The 22,643-nt window shown below is 44.4% G+C and overlaps 1 protein-coding gene across 1 annotated transcript in view; it reads right to left on the reverse strand.

Annotated features, from left to right (window-relative positions):
* Positions 1-1,415: 1,415 nt before the first annotated feature.
* Positions 1,416-22,643, reverse strand: part of acanb (aggrecan b) — a 30,259-nt gene continuing 9,031 nt past the window's right edge. Inside the window, exons 2-19 of the mRNA XM_034686704.1 lie at positions 22,158-22,236; positions 20,096-20,479; positions 19,626-19,800; positions 17,848-17,975; positions 17,475-17,768; positions 17,025-17,279; positions 16,718-16,892; positions 16,427-16,554; positions 14,968-15,261; positions 13,453-13,563; positions 13,233-13,340; positions 12,111-13,145; positions 10,384-10,497; positions 10,103-10,261; positions 9,776-9,858; positions 7,775-7,919; positions 7,432-7,617; positions 1,416-4,488 (exon numbers count right to left, since the gene is read on the reverse strand). Coding sequence (XP_034542595.1) covers positions 4,397-4,488; positions 7,432-7,617; positions 7,775-7,919; positions 9,776-9,858; positions 10,103-10,261; positions 10,384-10,497; positions 12,111-13,145; positions 13,233-13,340; positions 13,453-13,563; positions 14,968-15,261; positions 16,427-16,554; positions 16,718-16,892; positions 17,025-17,279; positions 17,475-17,768; positions 17,848-17,975; positions 19,626-19,800; positions 20,096-20,479; positions 22,158-22,230 — 3,939 coding nt within the window. The 5' untranslated portion in view covers positions 22,231-22,236 and the 3' untranslated portion in view covers positions 1,416-4,396. The remainder of the gene's footprint in view (positions 4,489-7,431; positions 7,618-7,774; positions 7,920-9,775; positions 9,859-10,102; positions 10,262-10,383; positions 10,498-12,110; positions 13,146-13,232; positions 13,341-13,452; positions 13,564-14,967; positions 15,262-16,426; positions 16,555-16,717; positions 16,893-17,024; positions 17,280-17,474; positions 17,769-17,847; positions 17,976-19,625; positions 19,801-20,095; positions 20,480-22,157; positions 22,237-22,643) is intronic.

Raw genomic sequence — 22,643 nt, forward strand, 5'->3', positions numbered from 1 at the left:
AGATCAAAGTCTGAACCCTGAGATCAAAGTCTGAACCCTTGGATCAAAGTCTGAACCCTGGGATCAAAGTCTGAACCCTGGGATCAAAGGCTGAACCCTGAGATCAAACTCAGAACCCTTGGATCAAAGTCTGAACCCTGGGATCAAAGTCTGAACCCTGGGATCAAAGGCTGAACCCTGAGATCAAACTCAGAACCCTGAGATCAAAGTAGGAACACTGAGATCAAAGTCAGAATTTTGTGATCAAAGTCAGAACCCTGAGATCAAAGTCTGAACCCTGAGATCAAACTCAGAACCCTGAGATCAAAGTAGGAACACTGAGATCAAAGTCAGAATTTTGGGATCAAAGTCAGAATTTTGGGATCAAAGTAGGAGCACTGAGATCAAAGTCTGAACCCTGAAAAAAAGTCTGTATTTTGGGATCAAAGTTGCAATTTTTGTGTCAAAGTCAGAATTCTGACTTTCATCTCAGAAGTTTGGAAATAAAGTTAGAATTCTCTCTTATTTTTCAAAAGTCTGACTTTAATCTCGGATGACTGAGAAAGAACTCAGTATTAAAAACAGATATTTTTTAAATGTAAGGAAAATTCAACTTTACAGACCATCCTTCATATTTTGTTTTTCCAGTCTGTCTTATCCTTTTCTGTATTTGCAGGTTATGAAACAGACTGATATTTAAACTGATGCTCTTATTATGAGTAAAAGTAGAAAACAAGACCATCGGCATGAAGAGTTTTTCTACACAGCTCATTATAACGTCTGAAAACGCTGCTGGGGGAAGGTGTCAGTTAACACAACAATTCTCCAAACTATCTCATAAAATAAACACCTCCCTTTAAAAAAAGCCAAACTACTCCTATAACCGGCGCTGGTTGGCGTGCTCTCTCAGCCCAAACAGGACTGCAGGTGTGCAGAGGTGAGGTGGGTTACTGCTCCGTTATAAAACAGCCTCTGTAATAAACAGCGTCGCTCTGTCTGAGTGCTTTTAGACGAGCGTGTTGTCGAACACGCTGCTCCCCCGGTGGGAACAGAAGTCCCACTGATGATACGCCCGTCAAGTTTTTATAAACAGCTCCTGTTTACACCTGAACATGTCCCCACATACATACACAGCTCCTCTCCCTGCAACATACTCACACAGCAGATCTGTTTGCGGCGGCTGTAGGGATGAAGGCCGTCGCTGTACAGGTCGATGAAGGAGCTATTTACCGTGTGTTTGTTCATGGTTGGGTTCCACAGGAGGGCAAAAACAAACTAAATGCCCGGTCTGTTCCTCCGGCTCCGAGAGTTTACCTCAAATTTAACGGCTCCGGGAAGCAAAAGTGACAGAAGAATCTCAGTTTGTGATTCAACGTGAGAGAAGAGTCACAGAGTCGCTCTTAAACGTGAACGAGTCCAATAATTGAACAGAGACGGATGATTCCAAGTTTTATTTGGCACAGCACAGAATACTGCATGTTCACATCAGGTGTCAGGATCCCAACAAAGTCACGACACAAGTGTTTGTGAGCGATGTTACACATAATTTGACTTATTGAAGAATTAAGGGCTCACAAACACTGACACAGACCGCTGCTCACAGATTCATCTGTTTTTAAAGAGTCCCTCTCGTGATGATGTGCAACAAGTTTTAAAGTTAGACACACCAAGAGCACCCACTCATTAATCTGCATGTTTCACTGTGCAGCTTTGTGAAACAGAAACCTCCTCTCCTGTTATCTTTGTTTTTATTTGAACTTAGAGTCCATGAAAGCATCACTTTGCGCGTCTGTTTCTGAGTTTGTGAATACGTCCGTGGAAGTCGGACGTATTCACAAGCGTCTGCTCTGAGTTGAAGCAAATCTTGACCTTCAAAAAGGTCATGGTCAACATTTCATATCCTCCTCTTCCACCTCAGCCTCATCATTTATATAAACTCCTACTGCTTTCACAGCTTTCTTTTTCCTAAAATCACAACATTTCAAGATGTACATTTCTGTTTTTAGACCCTGTCACATGAGGAAAAGCCAGAAACCTCCCAAAAAAAAAAAACGTCTTCAGTTCAGATGGCGGTCAAAATCAGTCACACCCACTTGATAAATAATGCATAACTGCACCTCACCGGTTATTTAAGCTAACGAATGTCTGCTCTGCGTAAGCTGTCGACAGATCCTGCTGTTCAGAGAGTTGTAGAGAGAATATTTACAGTGAGAAACTAAACCATTCAGTCAATCTAAATCTTAGAAAAGCACACAATCCTCAGCTGCTCTCAAGAAGCACCAAATATTCACCCCGGCCTGCAAACTGAGCGTGCATCCTCTGCAACAGATTGAGGAGGTGGACTTCAGCACCATCCTTTTACATGTGGTGTGGTGTGGTGTGTTTATTTTTGATATAAGGTGCACTGGATTCAAATATTTAGCACAGAAGTTACTGAAGGCTCCCAAAAGTGCGTGAGTGCTGACTATTTAGACCCAGCTCTGTTGCGAAAGACTTAAAGGTGACATATTATGCTCTTTTTCATCAAGATATATTGGTCTAACAGGTCCCCAAAACATGTCTTTTGAGTTTATTGCTCATAAAAACACTTTGAAATCAGATTTTGGTCTGCCTGTAAACCCCTCTTTTTCAGCCCTGCTCAGAACAGGCTGCTTTCTGTGTCTGTGCCTTTAAATGAGAATGAGCTCTCTGACCACGCCCCCTCAGGAAGTGGGTGTGGCCTCGGCTGTCCAGCACGTTGATCTAATGTTTACATGTTGGCTGAATATACACGGCTGCTCACAGACCGGGTTACTTCAACCCTCTGAATCTGATCCAGAATCTGATCCTGACGGAGAGGCGCCTGCAGCAGGACCTTTCTGAACCATTGGTCACAGATTTAGTGTTTCTTGTTGTTTTATTTGTCAGCATGTCGACGTGTGTCTTGGTACACAGCTACCAACATGTAGCTATGTGGCTATGCTAACTAGCACTAGCACTTTGCCATGAAAACTAAAAATCATCCACTAGATCTTCAAATCTGCAGACGTGGGGAGTCAAACCGACCTCTGCCAGAAAGGCAGCAGGACCTTTCTGAATGATTGGTCCCAGATTTAGTGTTTCTTGTTTTATTTGTCAGTATGTCGATGTGTGTCTTGGTACACAGCTACAGCTACAGCTACAGCTACAGCTACAGCTACAGCTACAGCTACAGCTACAGCTACAGCTACAGCTACAGACATGTAGCTATGTGGCTATGCTAACTAGCGCTAGCACTTTTCCATGAAAATGAAGAATCATCCACTAGATCTTCAAATCTGCAGACGTGGGGAGTAAAACTGACCTTTGTGTTTATTAAGACAGCCTACAACTAGCATGCCTCCCTCCTAAGCTCCTTGTTAGCACACATTTGTGCAGGGAATGAAAAACGGAGGAGGGGTTGAGTTGTATTTTATACAGTCTATGGGCTGAACAAGCTCCGAGCTCTGACTTCCTGTTACAGACCGGATGGCGTTGTGACGTATGAAAAACACTGAAAACATTTACAGAAAGGTGGAGAAATCAGAACAGGGGCAGAATGGATTCTTTTCATTTTCGGGGGTTTGTAGACAGGGACACATATTTCAGGTAGAGAACCATTAAAAAGTCCATTTTGCATGATATGTCACCTTTAAATCAACCTTCTCTCATTAAATGGACGAGCACAATCTCTTCAATACGTCTGATTCTGTGGCGGGGGAAGCTGCACGATGCTTCTCAAACTAAATCATTTGTCTTTTCCCCCCTACATTTGGATTTTTATACACTTCTGAATTGTTGAAAACACGCCTCGCTTTTAATTTTTCTTTCTAAAGGGAATCCCAACCAAACAGCTCGAGAATAAAAAAAGAACCTGCTTGATTGGCGAGGCTGAATCACACACGTGTCGTCCTTAAAGTCTAACACCAAATACAAGAGATGTAGAAATAATACTAAGAAACACAGATCTAGAAAACACCTAAAGTTCTACGAAACGATGTGTTTTACTTCAGAGAATCCAGCTGCATTTGAAAACACTTCTATCGAGGGGATTCGTTGGACTTTGGGTGCCACTCTAAAGCTTCTTGTATCCCTTTCTGACAGTTTTTTAACCGACCTCTGTGTGCAGTGCTGGCAACCGATTGCAGGAAATTTTGGCTTGATTTTTACAAATACTGAGTCACATCTATAAATTAAACAGTATAAATACAAAGTAAACTACGTTAAGAAGATGTAGAGTGACACTCAAAGATCCAAAACGTACGTCAGTTACTCTACCAATGTGCTTAAAAGTATGTGTGTGTGTGTATATACACGGTGGGGAATGTTATCTTTTTGGTCGGGCATTTGCATTGGTGTCCATGCCTCTTTACAAGAGGGGTCCTTTGTGGCTCTCTGCAGTGTGTCCTTTCATTCCCGCTCAGTGCAGCTTCCTCTGTTCCTGTTGGCTGCCGACACCTTTACTTCTCCTCCTGAGGGATCTTTTGTGTAGTCTGTTGCTGTTGGCGCCGGCTGGGGGAGAAAAGGTACGCATACTGATGAAATCATGTTAAAGTGGGGCTTGTTTATTAAACAGAGGAACACTGATGTGGCTTCAAAGATATCACAGGTGAAGAGAGTTGAAGCGTTAGCTTCAGGCGGTTTATTAACCCTATAAGCTTGCGGCCTGACAATGGTTATTAACTCTCACCAACAAGAGCAACACAACAGACATACGGCACATTTTATCACTGCTTGTTGACACTGTGGCTAAAACGTTTGTTCTTGTTAGCATGCTACATTGCTAAACAACATGCAACTTTTTGAGAGGATCCAGTCCTGCAATCCTGTGACCTCCAATGGAAATGTTCAGCTAAATGATTATTATATATTTGTACCCTAATGTTTTAACTAATTATTATAATTATTATTATTATTATTGTTTTTTTAACAACACTTATTTAGTTAAATATTTATTTTTTGCATTTATCTGATCCTTTTTAACTCACTCATTTTTTAATTTTTCTTTCTACCCTTATTTATTTTATTTTATTTTATTTTAAAGCATTTTTATGATTGTGTTTTTTTATTATTTCTTATTTTTATTTTAATATATATATATATATAACAACATAACAATTGTTTTAACAACATTTATTTAGTTATATATTTATTTCTTGTATTTATCTGGTGCCGGCGACCCCTGGGATGAGGACTATAGCTTCTGTATGTGGGGTGCTTAGACCACTAGGCCACCAGCGCCCCATAACAATTGTTTTAACAACATTCATTTAGTTATATATATATTTCTTGTATTTATCTGATCCTTTTAACTTTAACTGATTTTTAATTTTTCTTTCTATTCTCATTTTTTATTTAATTATTTCATTGTAATACAATAAAATTACTGAAATTAATAAAAAGAGTTCATTTTCTCACTTTAAAAAAAATGTCAAATAGTTTAAAAAAAACATTTTTTCTATAACTAGCTTTAGATATAATCAATCAACTGCAGTTGGGTGGCTTTGAATAAGTGAAAATTACATTATTAATTTAAGGCATCTTAAAAATGTAATTTCATTAAATATGTTTATTAAAAAGAAATGTGTTTTTTGAAAATGTATAAAAACGGAGTTATCAGCTTTTGCAAATAAACCCTTCTTATTTTATTTTAAAGCATTTTTTCTGATTATGTCGTTTATTATTTTACCTATCTCTGTTGTTTTCTGTCTCTGTATAAAAAGGTGCTTTATAAATAAAGTTGAGTTGAACTTCCTCTGAAATGTTAAGTTTGATGTTTGTTTGTGCTGCAAGAAGGACGATTAAAATCTGTAGAATGCTAACAACTGAGGATTCTGTGATTAAAAAAAAAAATCTCAATCTAAATTTTAAATCAATAAAATCATCTTTGAATCAATATTTAGTGTCAATTTGTTTAAGATCTTAGTGGGTAGCAGGATTATAAGCATGTAACCCTGTTACACACTAATGTAACATCATCTTTTAAGCTGCTGACCGCTCTCTCCAGCTGTTGTCTGACCTTTGCTTCTGTCTTATGGAATACTTATTCACATTTAGCAAAGTCTTCTATTGGTACATTATAACAACATCGAGCTTCAAACTCCGGGCATGATGTCAGAAATAAATGGACCACAAGAAAACAAACTGAAGGCTGAACGTGTATCGCTAAAGGTGGTTTGACGTATACGTATTCAAAATCAGCAGAAATCAAAGATTTGCATTCTTAAACTTGGACCAAGCCAAGCTTTTCTACATTTAAAGGTGACATATCACGCTTTTTTCATCAACATATATTGGTCTAAGAGGTCCCCAAAACATGTCTTTAAAGTTTATGCTCAAAAAAACACTTTGAAATCAGATTTTGGTCTGCCTGTCTGTTTTCTCTCTGACCACGCCCCCTCAGGAAGTGGATGTGCCCTTGGCTCTCCAGCACGTTGATCTAATGTTTACATGTTGGCTGAATATACACGGCTGCTCAGAGATCACGTTACTTCAACCCTCTAAATCTGATCCAGAATCTGATCCTGACAGAGAGGCGCCTGCAGCAGGACCTTTCTGAACCATTGGTCATAGATTTAGTGTTTCTTCTTGTTTTATTTGTCAGTATGTCGACGTGTGTCTTGGTACACAGCTACCAACATGTAGCTATGCGGCTATGCTAACTAGCGCTAGCACTTATCCATGATAAATAAAAATCATCCACTAGATCTTCAAATCTGCAGACGTGGGGAGTAAAACCGACCTCTGCCAGAAAGGCAGCGGGACCTTTTCTGAAGGATTGGTCACAGATTTAGTGTTTCTTGTTGTTTTACTTGTCAGTATGTCGACGTGTGTCTTGGTACACAGCTAGAGCTACAGCTAGAGCTACAGCTAGAGCTACAGCTAGAGCTACAGCTAGAGCTACAGCTAGAGCTACAGCTAGAGCTACAGCTAGAGCTACAGCTAGAGCTACAGCTAGATAGCTGTAGCTGTAGCGATGAACATGTAGCTATGTGGCTATGCTAATTAGCGCTAGCACTTTTCCATGACAAATAAAAATCATCCACTAGATCTTCAAATCTGCAGACGTGGGGAGTAAAACCGACCTTTGTATTTATAAATGCAGCCTACAACTAGCATGCCTCCCTCCTAAGCTCCTTGTTAGCACACATTTGTGCAGGTAATGAAAAACGGAGGGGGGATTCAGTATTATTTTATACAGTCTATGGGCTGAACAAGCTCCGAGCTCTGACTCCGTGACAGACCAGATATTGTTGTTACGTAACAAAAACACTGAGAACTGAAACGGCTGGTTTCAGCACACATTTACAGAAAGGTGGAGAAATCAGAACAGGGGCAGAATGGATTTTTTTAATTCTCGGGGGGTTTGTAGACAGGGACACATATTTCAGGTAAAGAACCATTAAAAAGTCAATTTTACATGATATGTCACCTTTAAGTATTTCCCAACCTCACCTTCTGTACACTCCACCTGAGGCTCCTCCCACTGACCATCTGGCATACAGCGTATGACAGGCATGTGGCGCTGTGTGTAGCCTGCATCACACTGATAGCGGACTATAGAGTCGACGGGGTAGCGCGCTCTGCTGCTGCTGCCCATCGGGCGGCCGTGCTCCACCTGAGGGGGCGCTCCGCACATGACTGAAAAAAGATTATAAAAAAACAATGAAGGTTCTTGTTCCAGCGTCAGGGTTCAATCTGAGGGGTCTTAAAGATGTTTCAGATTAATTCATTTATTCATTTATTTTTAGAGTGACACATTTCCGGGTATCAGTATCTTTAAACCCAGTAGGCCTACCTGGGCCAGTCTTGCAGGTGAAGGGAAGGTGGTAGTTGCAGGGCACGTCATTCCACTGTCCACCCTCGTGCCAGATCATCACCACGCAGTCCTCTTCAGAGTTGAAGTAGTTATCCGGCTGGTTGGGCCTCCAGTTCTCAAAGGCCTGAGAAAGTTAAAAGACGGCTGATGAAGACAAAGTTTCAGGTCGCTGAAAACAGATTTTCCAAAATACCAAGGTGGAGATTTTTAAAAACTGTGTTTCGTCTGTATTTGTGTTGAAGTTTCAGGAAATGCTGATGTCATTATCTCAACTTGCGCCTGGCAATTATTGTTCATATGTTCTTCTACGTTGTTTGACATGGACTGATTACACACCTTAGCCATCTGCCTGTCTGGCATGCTGATGTGGTCGTTTTCAACCATTTCAAAATAAATCCACCCTGGTATGGACGGGGTTTTCTTTTTTTAATAGAAGAGTTTAAGCTCTATTTTCAAAATGACCGGTTTAATATGTGGATTTGGTACAAAACAGCAGGTAAATCTAAGGGGGACTGGTTTTTGGCTGACTACCGGCCAAATTCCACCAGATCCATGTCCGGTCTGTCTCTGATCCGTCACTGCCCCAGATCTGATAGGTTTCTATTGTAGTCAATGTGTTAACTTCCACTGGATCCGCTCCGTTGCTTTCCGTCTCTGATCCAGCAGGTCGGAGTCCTCCAGATCAGATACACAAGACTTCTATGTTATGCCGGATGCCGGAGCACGACGCATCAATCTCAACAGAGCAGATCAAGAGGACGACAAGGACAACATGGATGAGGAGAGGAGGAGGAGAATCCTTGAAACCTCGGTCACATGACTCCAGCTGTCCGGCGGTCCTGCTCCGTGCCCCGTCCTGAAAAGGCAACCGGTGGGTGTTGACGGATGAGAGAGCACGGAGCCGGACCGCAGCAGATCGGAGACGGACCGGATGCAGATCTGGTTGAAGTCTGATGTCCTTCTTTTAACCTACAAAGCCCTTAAAAATCAGGCACCCTTGTTTCTTAAAGAGCTCATAGCACCCTATTACCCCTCTAGAACACTACGCTCCCAACATGCAGGCCTGCTTGTCATACCTAAAGTTCTAAAACTAGTATGGGAGGTAGAGCCTTCAGTTATCAGGCCCCTCTCCTTTGGAATCATCTACCAGTCAGGGTCCGGGAGGCAGACACCCTCTCTACTTTTAAGAGTAGGCTTCAAACTTTCCTTTTTGATAAAGCTTATAGTTAGAGCTGGATCAGGCTTGGACCAGCTTTTGTTATGCTGCTATAGGCCTAGACTGCCGGGGGAACTGGCGCACTGACACACTGGGATCCTAGCTCAGCCCCTTCCCCCCAACCCCCTCATCACTTACTTTAACTCTGCTTGTCCCATTTAAGTTACTAACCATAGACCTTTCTGGAGTCCCTGAGCTCCCTTGTCTCGTAGGTCCCTCTGAGCTGCCGTAGATGTCCTCCTGCTGAAACGGACGTGCTGGACTCCAGCGGCAACAGCCTCTACTACTCATCTCATCACTATCATCTCTCTCTCTCTTACCCCCCTCTATCCCTCTCTCAAGACCCAACACGGTCTCAGCAGATGTGTGTCTAACATGAGTCTGGTCCTGCTGGAGGTTTCTGCCTGTTAAAGGAAGTTTGTCCTCGCCACTGTAACTTGCTAAATACTGCAAAGTGCAACGCTCATGGTGGATTAAGGTGGGGTCAGACTGAGTCTTACCCTGTCTTGAAGTTGGGTCTCGACCTGCTCTGTATGTCATGAGATAACGTTTGTTTGGCGCTATACAAATAAAGGTTGATTGATTGATGTATTCCAAAGCTTAGGAGCTGCTGACTCAAGAAACAATCTCCTTGTGCTAAATATTTATGATACACTCATGCTAAAAGCCTTGCAGCAGCATTGTAGGTGGTGTTTTAGGGCAGGTGTAGTGAGGCAGGCACAAAGAGGATTACAATTGTCCAATCGTGTCGGAACCAAACTCACCAGAGGACTTCCGTCTGTCCACCGGAACTCGTTCTGCACATCTTTGTCGTTGAGTCCGATCCACTGGTAGTCCTGACCATTGGCTGCATGCACACAGAACAGATTTTAGCTTTAAATAAGAATATACATGATGATGCCATAACCACAAGAGCATCCCCCACTCTCTGACACATTAGCTCTCCTTACAGAGTCAGATCCCTCTCTCCATTCCCTCTCATGAAACCAGCAAGTGTTCATTCATTAAAACTGGACAGGCATTAAAAACGTTTATAGGCTCTAAATGCTTTTACAGCCTTTAAAACTTTAAAAGCACACACAGCTACTCACAGTTGACGAACTGCTGCTCCTCCTGGGACCCGATGCTGACCAGGTGGGAGTTCAGCTCCTGACAGCGCTGCTCCGCCTCAGACCAGGTGTCTCTCTCCGCAAAGTGGAGGTAACAGCTGCCCATGAACTCCAACCATCCGTCGGCACAGCCCTGCACACCTACACATAGAAACATTCACATCCCAGAGCAGGTGAGCAAGAACTACTTATAGAAATGATTGAATTTCCATGTCTGTATCTTCTGCTGTGTTCATTATGCAAAGGTGTAAAGGTTGTCTTACGCGTTGAGCAGTCTTCGCCAGTGAAACCGGTAGGACACTGACACACTGCGATGTCTCCCTGCACAGTGCAGGATCCTGATCTGCAGGGGTTTGGATCACAAAGGTCTACAGAGTCTGACAGAAGAGAGACAGAAACATTAGCCACTTTTACATCGCCTTGACAAGAGGGGACAGTTATGCCTTATTTTTAATGTAAAATGCACAGAGGTGTAATGGTGGGTGAAGTCGTTCTAGTGGGAGTAACAGGCAGTAATAGGAGTCACGATGGCGTCTGTAAACCGAACAGAACAGCACCCCACATAGCAAAATTGGTCTGATAGGTCTGGGCCAGATCTGGCGTCAAGGTGGCACCGTTGGCTGACTGCTGGCATGGCAAGTGGTATGTCAACCGGATGTGGACCAGGTCTGGCAATGATGGCATTGTATATATGATGGCATGCCACATCTGGCCCGATTGTGGCTTTGTTTATGTGGCCCAGATCTGTCCATGCCACATCTGGGCCGAGCTTTTGATTAAGCTGGCCCATGTGTGGGCCGTCTCTGGTAAACTATATCTGGGCCACTTAAAGGTGACATATTATGCTCTGTTTTCTGTGTCTGTGCCTTTAAATGAGAATGAGCTCTCTGACCACGCCCCCTCAGGAAGTGGGTGTGGCCTCGGCTCTCCAGCACGTTGATCTAATGTTACATGTTGGCTGAATATACACGGCTGCTCACAGACCCGCGTTACTTCAACCCTCTAAATCTGATCCAGAATCTGATCCTGACGGAGAGGCGCCTGCAGCAGGACCTTTCTGAACCATTGGTCACAGATTTAGTGTTTCTTGTTGTTTCATTTGTCAGCATGTCGACGTGTGTCTTGGTACACAGCTACAAACATGTAGCTATGTGGCTATGCTAACTAGCGCTAGCACTTTTCCATGACAAATAAAAATCATCCACTAGATCTTCAAATCTGCAGGCCTGGGGAGTAAAACCGACCTTTGTGTTTATTAAGACAGCCTACAACTAGCATGCCTCCCTCCTAAGCTCCTTGTTAGCACACATGTGTGCAGGGAATGAAAAACGGAGGAGGGGTTGAGTTGTATTTTATACAGTCTATGGGCTGAACAAGCTCCGAGCTCTGACTTCCTGTTACAGACCGGATGGCGTTGTGACGTATGAAAAACACTGAAAACTGAAACGGCTGGTTTCAGCACACATTTACAGAAAGGTGGAGAAATCAGAACAGGGGCAGAATTTTCAGTTTCGGGGGGTTTGTAGACAGGGACACATATTTCAGGGAGAGAACCATTAAAAAGTCAATTTTGCATGATATGTCACCTTTGAGGGCCGTCATTCTTTGCGGTATGTTGGCCGAGTCTAAGTGTATTGTGGGCTAGAACTGGGCCAGACCAATTTTGCTATATGGGACCATGTGTGTCTGAATTAATGTGTATGCAAAGCTGGCACTGCTTGCTGATGTGCATGCCTCTTTTGCTTCCATAACACTGAAGAACTGGGACAACAAAATGACGCTGTTGTGCACTTCAGTGTAGAAGTACAAAGAAAACAAGACAGCAAAGCTCCCTTGCAGCACTGTCGCAGAACGGTTGAACAACAAGGACTTTATTTTGTATATTTTGAGGGATTGTGTAGCTCCAGTTTAAAAGATTTGGAGCATGCACACATTGAATTTTTAACCTTTTGATGTAAGATAATATCTGTTAATCATCTTAACCACGTACCTTCAACAACTTCAGGCTGCTCAACTACAGAAGGGGTTGCTAATGACACTGATGGTGCTGTGGTTGGACTGGTGTAGGTCGTGTCGGGGGTCACGTAATCTGAATGTCGTTCCTGATTGTCCTGGCCAAGCCCTGAATGGTCAACACTGGAAGTGTACTCAGATGGGGTCCCCTGGTCTCCGCTTCCTGACAGATGCATTCTTTGGTCCGTGGAGCCGCTGAATTCATGGTGGATCCCTGAGCCGCTTCCTTCTCCGCTGACCTCCACCACGCCCCTGCCCTGCTCAGGGAGCCTGACCTGTGGAGGCTCTGTCACCTCCATCAAATCCATGTCTGTAAGGTAGATGACGTCACCCCGGTGCTGGAAAGAGTCCCCAGACGCAGAGCCGCTGATCGAGACACCAGATGGGAAACCGCTTGAGAAGCCGCTATGGAAGGGGCGATATCCAGACACCTCCTGCTCTCCGGACGACTGGACGGTGAGGTCGACGGCACTGTGGTCTATAAATGAGATGCCAGAAAATCCAGAGCCGGTCCCGGACAGATCTCCTGATCCTGACATGCCTGATCCCAAGGACACCCCACTGGAGTCAATACCTCCGCCGCCTAACTCCTGCTGAGTGGGTTTTCGGTCGGTTCTCGTCACCTCCACCATCTCACCATCCACCATGATGATCACCGTATCTCCACTGCCACCGCTGACTTCTCCACTTCCACTGCTGTAACCTGATCCTGATACACCGAAACCAGAGTGTGGTATGTCCAGCCTCTCCCCAGATCCGGATGCACTGCCCTGTTGTCCAGATGTGAAGAGAACAGAGCTTTCCCCTTCTGCCTCCTGTGGATGTCCAGACGCCGAGTGATCTCCAGAGAACATGTCAGTGCGTCCGCTGAATAGGATCTCCTGCCCTGATCCAGAGGACTCTCCACTGCCACTGGAGGAACCGGGCTCTCCTGGGAGCTCTCCGCTGGCTGAATGGTCGGCTGAACCCGAGCCGGACACATCAACATGGTATGGTGGTAAAATTGTTTTCACTGGTGGAAAGGGTACAAAGAAGAAAGGATTAGAGGTGTTCAGAGAAGTGACAAAATGTGTTTATTGTGTATTCCCAGCTGTCTTACCAGTAGGAACAACTTGTTGAGTAGTGATGGTTGTCTCGTTGATGTACTCCTCTATTGTTGTAACATTTACCTCAAATTCAGTTTCATTGTAGTGCACAGTGGTTTCAACTAAAAACAGAAGGAACAAAACAGAGATGTGGTGATATAAGGACCATTTATAAAACAAGCCAAGACAAGGACTTAAGGATTTCAGAGAACAGAGTTCATGCATCGTGGTTACCTGTCGGAGCCCAATGATCAACGGTGACTGTTGTTTTGTCGATGACATCCACGGTCACTGTGCTCACGTTCACCCTAGTTTCTGTCTCGACATGTACGACCCCACTCCCAGCTGAAAAAGACCAAACATGGTTAAGACCAGTCCCACAGAGTGTTGGCACCAAGGACTATAAAACATGGACTTATTGTCAGTGACATCACACATTAAGCAACATCAATTCAATTCAATTTGCTTTATTGGCATGAACAAAGACATGTTGTTGCCAAAGCACATAAAATTCATACACATACATTACATATATATTCATTACATATTTTACACGCATTAATGAACGATGGTGTCACCCATACAGCATATCTCAATGTCCTCACTTGATGCGGTATGCTCATAAAACCTTCACCTAAAATCAGATATTATGGGATGGTGCGTCCCTCAGGCTGTGACAGGCAGACACATATTTAGCAGCCAGAGGAGCTGCTGACCCTTCCCCCAGGAGAAGTGACAGTTTCTCTTCTGGGGTTCATGTTGGGAAGTTTGGTACCATTTTAGTAATTTCCCTGTAGTGGGAATCTCTTAGAAAAGAGAACTTCCTGCAGTGGAGGAGGAAGTGCATCTCTGTCTCTATGACCCCTGTAGAGCAGTGAGCACATAGACGCTCCTCTCTGGGCAGCCATGTCTGCATCTCTGACACTGTACAGATATTCAGATCATTTATAATCACGGTTTAGGGTCAAATAACAATTAATTCTACTTTGGGTCTTTGTTTGGTTTCTCCAGTGTTCTAAATACAGATCTTTGGAGTGCTTCGTCACTGTGTGGTACGGGGGCCTGCACTGCGTCCTGCCGAACGAACCTCCAGCGCATCGTGAGAACAGCTGAGAAGATTGTTGGTGCCTCTCTCCCCTCCCTCCATGTCATTTACTCTTCCCGCCTCACCCGAAAAAGCCCTGAGCATAGCAGGCGACCCCTCCCATCCGTCTCACAGCCTCTTCAGCCTGTTGCCATCAGGAAGGAGACTACGCAGTCTCCAGGCCAGAACCAGAACCAGCAGACTGAGGGACAGTTTTATCCACCAGGCAGTCAGGATGCTGAACTCTCTCCCTGTTTTGCCCCCTCTTCCCATAGTGCCCCCTTCACAGACTTAACCCGGTCACTGACCCCCCCCCAAATCAACGCTGAGGTCTGTCATCCTCAGGACTGAAACGCACACTCACTTTGATTTTAAATTGCACTATAGCAAAGTTTTTGCACTGTTTTAAACTGTATTTTATTATTTTTATTAGCTTACTCATTTTAATTTCAGCTTATCTTTTTCTAGCTTTCCTATGTTTATCTGTTGTTGTTGTTCTGAGAGAGAAACGTAATATCAAATCCTCTGTATGTCTGGTGCATACTGCAGTTTTTGACAATAAAGAAGACTTTGAACTTTGAACTTTGGTCTCTGCAGAAGCCAAACGATTGCAGTCACCATATTGGAAATGCTGACTCAGCCTAACGTAAGGTAAACTTTCTTACCTTTGAAACAGTAAGCATCGTATCGTGAGTGCTCGTCAGGGAATCCCGTCTGGTTGGGGTAGGCGTAGATGATTTGGACTCCAACCTGACCGCCTCCACAGTGGGACCTGGGGGTGGTGATGGGGTAGCGCACACTGCGGTCCATCAGCCAGCCTGGACGGCACTTATCAAGGCCTTGGTTCCAGGCAGCGTACAGCTGTCCAGTGTTGGCCAGGGTGGTGTTGAGTTTCTGACAATGCTGCACAGCTTCCTCAAAGGAGAAGCTGTCGTAGTCGCTGGTGAAGAAGACCTCGCCTGGAAGAAGAACGGAGGCGTTCACAAACATGAAGAAGAGGGTGGATACAGTAGATAGGTAGGTGGTAGGGATGTCAACAATCAATCGATTAGCGATTCATTGATTGTTAAGAACTTACTCAAACACATTTTTTTGGTTTCGATTTTCTATCACATGAATCAAACATCATGTGGTCTTATATTTCATTCAGCTTTCAGGGAGGGGTTTTACATCTAAAGCATGTTTCGATGTGAATCAGCTGACTGAAGGTGTTGCTCACTGAGTTGACACAGGTGTACCACACAGTCAAGCACAACCTCAGCTACAACAGTTCAGACTGTGGACACAAACTTAATCAGAAGATACTCAGTGATTCCAAAATTGGAAAGAAAATGTCTCTAGGGAGTTAACTAGTGTAAGCATTTACTCAAGTTGTGTGATGTGTATTTAATTGCTGTATCTGCTTTTACACAGTTTATATTTGCAGATATTTTCTGAAAAACAGTGTGTTATAAAGTACTTCAAACTTTAACTAATATGGTATTTAAAAAATGTCTTCATTATGATTTACCACAACTGGTGCCCCACCCCACTATTAGGCCATTGGTGGTCATGCCCCCGTAGAGCCCCCCCCCCCACACTGCCAGGGGTGTCCTTTATTTTTCTGCTTGGAAAGTGGCAACCCTAACTGTGGCTGAGTGACAGGTCTCCACGAGCGCTTTCTTTATCCGCAGCCGGACTGATTGTGACCCAGTTTCGCTCCCGGCTGACACCTGAGCACGTAAACATGCTCATTTTACTCAATAAGAACGAGTAGACAGAAAACTGGACTCTGTGCGTCTGAAATATGTTTCTGTTCAGTTCCCTTGTTGAAGTCTGAGCCTTCACTTTTATGACTGTGTGTCCGTGGAGATTATGAGCCTGCTCCACATGTTGATATTCAGCGTGTTTAATGTTTTGAACGCCTCAATATGATCTGTAGATATTCAATACTTTCAGTTATATACATTGTGTCATGAAGGGAAATTTGATTCAGGGGGAAAAACGCATTTGGCATTATTTTTGAAGGGAAACGTAAATGTTTTTTTTAATGATTAATCGATTATTAACGATCGCGATCACGGAAAATACTTGTAATTTACACCCTAAGTAGGTGGAAAGATGCTGAAGTTGATTTGATCTCACCTTGCAGGCGTTCTACGTAACAAAATACATCGTAGTGCTCGCCAGCTGGTCTCAGGCCGTAGGACCTGACTCCTGGGAGGTGGGGCAGATTGCCGGCACAGTTTTCTCTGGGTGACACGATGGGATACCTGAAAAAGAAAGAGGATGTAGGTACAGCACAAAGGAAAGCATCATGTGTAGCTCTTGATTTTGGGTTCTCAAGTTATTTGGGAAACAGTTATTCATCTATGGGAAACATCTTCGTATTGATATATTGGTTTATCTCACATGAACCACATACCGCCCCCTCACCTGACTGACTGGTCACGGAGCCAGCCCGCATCACATTGGTGCAGGCCTTTCTCAAAGGCTGCCTGCAGCTGCTGAGGGCTGGCAATGACTGCCCCGATACTCTGGCAGGCTCTGGCAGCCTCCACAAAGGTCAGAGTGTAGCGACCGGTGATGGGTCTGTAGTGGAACACCACACCTGGGCCATGAGAGGGAGGGAAGAACACCAAACACTTGAGCATTAGAAAGGTGTAAGGTCCAATTGAATGATCGTTGCTGTGCTTCAAGCTGCTGTTGTGATGCTTCTCGTACTTCCTAATGGTTGTCATACCTGTGGGTCCCATGGCGGCGTAAATGTCAGTCAGACCCAAACCAGGCTCAGGTACAATCGGAGTCACTCTAGTGAAAGTGTCTGTCGCACTCGGGGGCACCGGCAGTGGGGAAAGGGTTTGGACTTCATCGCCTTTGCCCTCCTCCTGTACAGGGGTGGGGATGATACCTGGGTATATAGCTGAGCCAGGTGAGATGCGAATGATGTCTGGGAAAGGAGTGGTCCTTACGAGGACGGAACCTTCATCCTCACCAGCTGAGGAAACAAAATGCATTAACGACTGATGAGTTTCTCAGCTTTGAAGGTTTGCTGACAAACTCTGGATTTACAGGAGGGGGTCACATCAGCGAGATGATCCTCCATGAAATACACTAAACATCACATTTAGTATCACAAGATGCTCATGGATCTCAGAGTAGACTGTTCTTCATGTGTCCATGAGGGATTTACCTTGGAAGCAGATGGCATCATAGCGGGAGTCTGGGTAGGGGTATCCTGTCTGGTTAGGGAACAGGTAGACGGTCCTCACTCCGAGGAGCCCCCCTCCACACTGGGGTCTGGCGATGTTGATGGGGTAACGCACACTCCTGTCTGCCAGCCAGCCAGCGTTGCACACATCCATGCCAGCCTGCCAGGCCAGGTAAAGCTCTCCGGTGCTCGCAAGGCGGGCCCCAAGTTTGGTGCACTGATCCCCAGCTTCATAGAAGGTGAACTTCTCCACAGACATGGAGTAGAAGACTCTGCCTGGGGAGGAGAGAGGAGGGGAGTCAAAGACAACGAACGTGACAGACTGCAGCTGTGGGACTCCGTCAGATGAGTTTACCTGACATCTTCTCAGCGAAGCAGTACACGTCGTAGGTCTCGTTAGCATCTCTCACGCCATATGTTCTCACGCCAGGGAAGGTCTCCTTGTCTCCGTAGCAGCGCTCACGAGGCTCCTGGATGGGGTACCTTGAAAGGTCAAGACAGATGTCAGTCAGGGGATTCACAGTTCTTTCCTTTATCGCAAATCTATTAGTATATTAAAGGGACATTTCAGTATTTTTGAAATGGGGTTCTATGAGTTTTATGTCACTAGCAGTGGCGTGTCCAGAGGGGTGGCCAAGGGTGGCACTGGCACCCCTTGATATCCAATTGGCCACCCCAAAATCCTAAACTATGATTGGCTGTTTGTCTCTTCAGAGGCAGGGTTTCTGTTACAACCTATAATTTGGGATGAGTTAAAATGCTGACAGTAGATTTCTTTTTTAGTGCCGTCAAATGTGACTTTGAAAAAACATCTTTTATAAGTCCTTAAAGAATTAAGCTTAGAAGATTTATGACACTTCGTCGTGTTTTTTTTTTAAGTCAAAGGGGATATAAGAACTGTTTAATACTTTAATGAAAGTAGGTTGTGAAGACAGAAAGGGTAAATCTTATTTATTTGTAAATGCACTGGCCACCCCTGCCTATGTGAGAGCCTCAGTTGGGCCACCCCGGTCAAAAAGTTCTGGACACGCCCCTGGTCACTAGTAATTGTACTAGCCAAAACAGATGCCGGTCAGCTTGGCCCCTCTTGAGAAACTGCTGGGACAAACGGCACACAAACTAGGCTACAGGCGGCAGAGCACGAATGTGTTGCATCCACAAATAGTGCAAAAACAAACAGGCTTTCTGGTGGAAAAGTAAAGTGCTGAAAAAAAAGAGTCTTTCAAAAGTAGCTAAATTACATGGCCCCATCTGCTGAAATCTGTAGCCTACCTTGCGTGATGTTTGTCCCTGGAGGTTCTCATTACTAGTAACATAAAACTCATACAACCCCACTTCAATAGAAATGAAATATCCCTTTAATGTGTATATGTGTGTGTATGTTGGAAATCGGTGCTGCGGCTGTCCCCTCCTGGGATAAGTCCCTGTGAATTGGACTGCATCGATAAATAAATAAATTTCCACGTATGCAAGCTCTTGGAAACAGTAGCAAAGAGAAACCCTGTTTTTAAAAGGCAGAAACCTTAAACAGAACCAGACCCAATGGTGGACAACCATCTACCGTGAGAACTCCCCTGAGAGCTGAGCATAGGGGTCAATCGGTGGGGTTTGGTGGGTTGTGTACGACCATTTTGGTGCCTGAGAACTCTGTCTAACTTAAAGGAGACCTATTATGCTGAACTGTATTTTAATACAAACATATAATGTTACAATGTTGGATGTCTGTACTAAACCTTGGCAAAGTTTAGAAGACGAGATGCATGTTGGCGTAATCACTGGATGTGTTTTCTGACTTCTCTGGACAGCTCCAAGAACTTTCCTAGACTTGGCCTCAGGCTCTGCCGCCATATTCAGACGATGTTAAAGGACACGCCCACTCGCCCTACTGACAACCTTGATCCCTGCCGCAATGTGGCTAAATGAGTCAACCTGTCATCCAATAACCACATTAAACATTGGGTTTGAATCCACTTCCCATTCTGTAGTTTCTGAGGTTTATCTCATTATCTTCCAACTGTCCAAATACATACTGGTACACTTTCCCGTGGTTATGATCAGTACTTTTGCGTGCTTCCTCTCCATTTCACCTGGTATATGTCCTTCACAAATGTCAGATGGATGAACGGACCCTACCTGACGGTCTGATCAGAGAGCCATCCAGCATCACACTGGTGGTATCCGTCATCGTACGCCGCCTGGAGCTGAGCTGGAGTTGCGATGCTGGCACTGTTCTGGATACAGGCTGCTTTGGCTTTCTCAAAGGTCAGGGTGTAGCGCGTGGAGATGGCTCGGTAGTGGAACACGATACCTGTGACATAAAAACTTTGTATGAAGCAGGAGAGCCATGATGAACTTTGGTTACTTTTGTACACTCAACCTAACAACCAGTCAAAGAAGATGTCTTAAGAAGCAAGGCATGTGTGTATTTTTGAGCGTCTTCCTTGAGGGAAATATGGAGAAAGTAAAGGGGGAAAAGCTCACCCTGATAACCTTGACTTTAAGAGGACTACAGCAAAAGAATTGTTGGTTTTTGTTGCTCTATATATGAACAATATTGATACACTGTGGTGAGTAAATTATGACTTTCTGTTTCCCAAGCATACCCTGAACCAGGATGTCCACGGTGTCGTAGTTGTCCTCAATGCCGTGCATCACCTCGCAGCGGTAGGTGCCAGAATCTTTGGACCTGAGCTCCGTTATCTCCATGGTGGCATCGGTGGGCACCAGCGGGTAGTTGATCATCGTCACCCTGTCCAAATACTCCGTCTCCACTTGGACTTTCCCCTCCGATGCGACCAGGATGGTGGTGACTTTCTCCTTGATGATGTAGGACCATTTGATGCGGTGGGAGAGCGGGGCGATGGTCGGGGCACCGGGGTCGTTGACCGTGTTGTCCTGGAAGTAGCATGGAACGACTACTTTGCTGCCGAGCAGAGGACGGAGAGGCATCTCCATTGGGATGCTGACACGCAATGTGCCATCCAAGTCTAAGGGAGGAAAGGTTGAGGTTAGTTTGTAAGTTTTTTATTGTTTTTTACTCAGCTGTAATTCCCTTTTATCAGGCTGCGCTAATGAGTCTCTAAAGACTCTTCAGCTGCAGCTCGAGTACTGACTAACGCTAGGAAGAGAGAGCACATCTCCTCTGACCTACAAAGCTCTTAATGGTCAGACACCTTCATATCTGAAAGAGCTCAAAGTGCCCTATGACCCCTCTAGAACACTACGCTCCCAACATGTAGGCCTGCTTGTCATACCTAAAGTTCTAAAAGTAGTATGGGAGGTAGAGCCTTCAGTTATCAGGCCCCTCTCCTTTGGAATCATCTACCAGTCAGGGTCTGGGAGGCAGACACCCTCTCTACTTTTAAGAGTAGGCTTTAAACTTTCCTTTTTGATGAAGCTTATAGTTAGAGCTGGATCAGGCTTGGACCAGCTCTAAGTTATGCTGCTATAGGCTTGGACTGACACACTGGGATCCTGTCTTTCCCTCTCTCTCCTCTCTCTGCCTGTCTCTTACTTTAACTCTTCCTGTCCCATTAAAGTTACTAACCATAGACCTTTCTGGAGTCCCTGAGCTCCCTTGTCTCGTAGGTTCCTCTGGATCTCGGCTGTAGATTCCTTTTATAGGTCTGTCATTCATCCTTTCTTTTCTTTATGGCTTTCTTTTCTTCTTTCTCTTTTTTCTCTTCATTCCTTCCTTCTTTCTCTCTTTTATTACTTTTTCCTTTCTTTCTTTCTTTCTTTCTTTCTTCTTCTTTCATTCTTTCATTCTTTTTCCTTTCATTCTTTTTTCCTTTCATTCCTTTGTCCTTTCTATCCTTTCTTTCTCTCTTTGTTTTTTCCATGTTTCTTTATTTTTTATGTCTCCTTTTCTTACCCCGTCCTTTCCTTCTGTCATTCCTTCACCATTTATTCTCCTCATTTTCTTTCTTCTGGTCTCCCTCTCTTTTCTCTTTTCTTAGACCTTTCTGGAGTCCCTGAGCTCCCTTGTCTCGTAGGTTCCTCTGGATCTCTGCTGCTGTGGACGTGCCAGACTCCAGCTGCTACAACTACTACTATCCGTCTCCCCACTATCATCTCTCTCTCTCTTCATCTCCCTCTATCCCTCTCTCCAACACGGTCTCAGCAGATGTGTGTCTAACATGAGTCTGGTCCTGCTGGAGGTTTCTGCCTGTTAAAGGAAGTTTGTCCTTGCCACTGTAACTTGCTAGATGCTGCAAAGTGCTCTGCTCATGGTGGATTAAGATGAGATCAGACTGAGTCCTGTCTGTAAGAGGGGACTGGATCTGATCCGGTCTTGATGTTGGGTCTTTGTTAATAATAGAACATGGAGTACGGTCTACTTCTGTTTGGAAAGAGTCTGAGGAGAACGTTTGTTGTGATTTGGCGCTTTATAAATAAAGATTGATTGATTGACTGATTGGCAGAGCTACTATTTGGTATTTCACATGTGAACTGACATTGCCTGGACTTGCTTTCTCAGCCCAATCAGGCAATGTCAGGACTGCTTCAGAAGCACTGGGTTGCACCAGATTTGCTTCTGTTCAAAACAAAAAAGAGGGGCCAAGGATCGATCCAGCATCTATATCTACGAGTGATTAGACAAACGAGCTCAGCTAATTACAGTGGAAGTTAAACTGTTACAAAATGTATCAAAAGTGTACTCACCATCATGGTCTTTCGGCAAAACTGTTGCCAAGATGAGGGGCAAGGACACGCACAGCAGAAGCAGGGGGGTCATTGTTACCTGAAAAATACCCAAATATCCCCACTGGTGTTAATGCTGCTGGAACAAGATAATACAGACACTGAAACCCACTTTAAAACCTTACAGGTCCACAAGTTTGAAGAAAAGTGGAACCATCAATGGAAACATAAAGTTCAGCTCTTTCCCACTGCACACTGAACAGTGGACGAAGTGTTAGAGCGAGTAGGAGGGTTTATCATCCTTTCCTCTCCCTCTTCAATGCCACTGTGTTTTTCCCTAACTCCTAACTGTACACTCACTGACACTCCTATTCTGTGTGATTCAGGATATTTAATGTGTTTTTCGGTTGTTGCGTCAGCCTCGTTAGCTAAGATGGAAATACAAAGTCAAGAGTCTCTGGTATTATTTAGAAATGCCGCACATGCCCTCTGAGGTATGAAAGCCCC

The sequence above is a fragment of the Notolabrus celidotus genome, chromosome 6 (genome assembly GCF_009762535.1).
Source record: "Notolabrus celidotus isolate fNotCel1 chromosome 6, fNotCel1.pri, whole genome shotgun sequence".
NCBI lineage: Eukaryota > Metazoa > Chordata > Actinopteri > Labriformes > Labridae > Notolabrus > Notolabrus celidotus.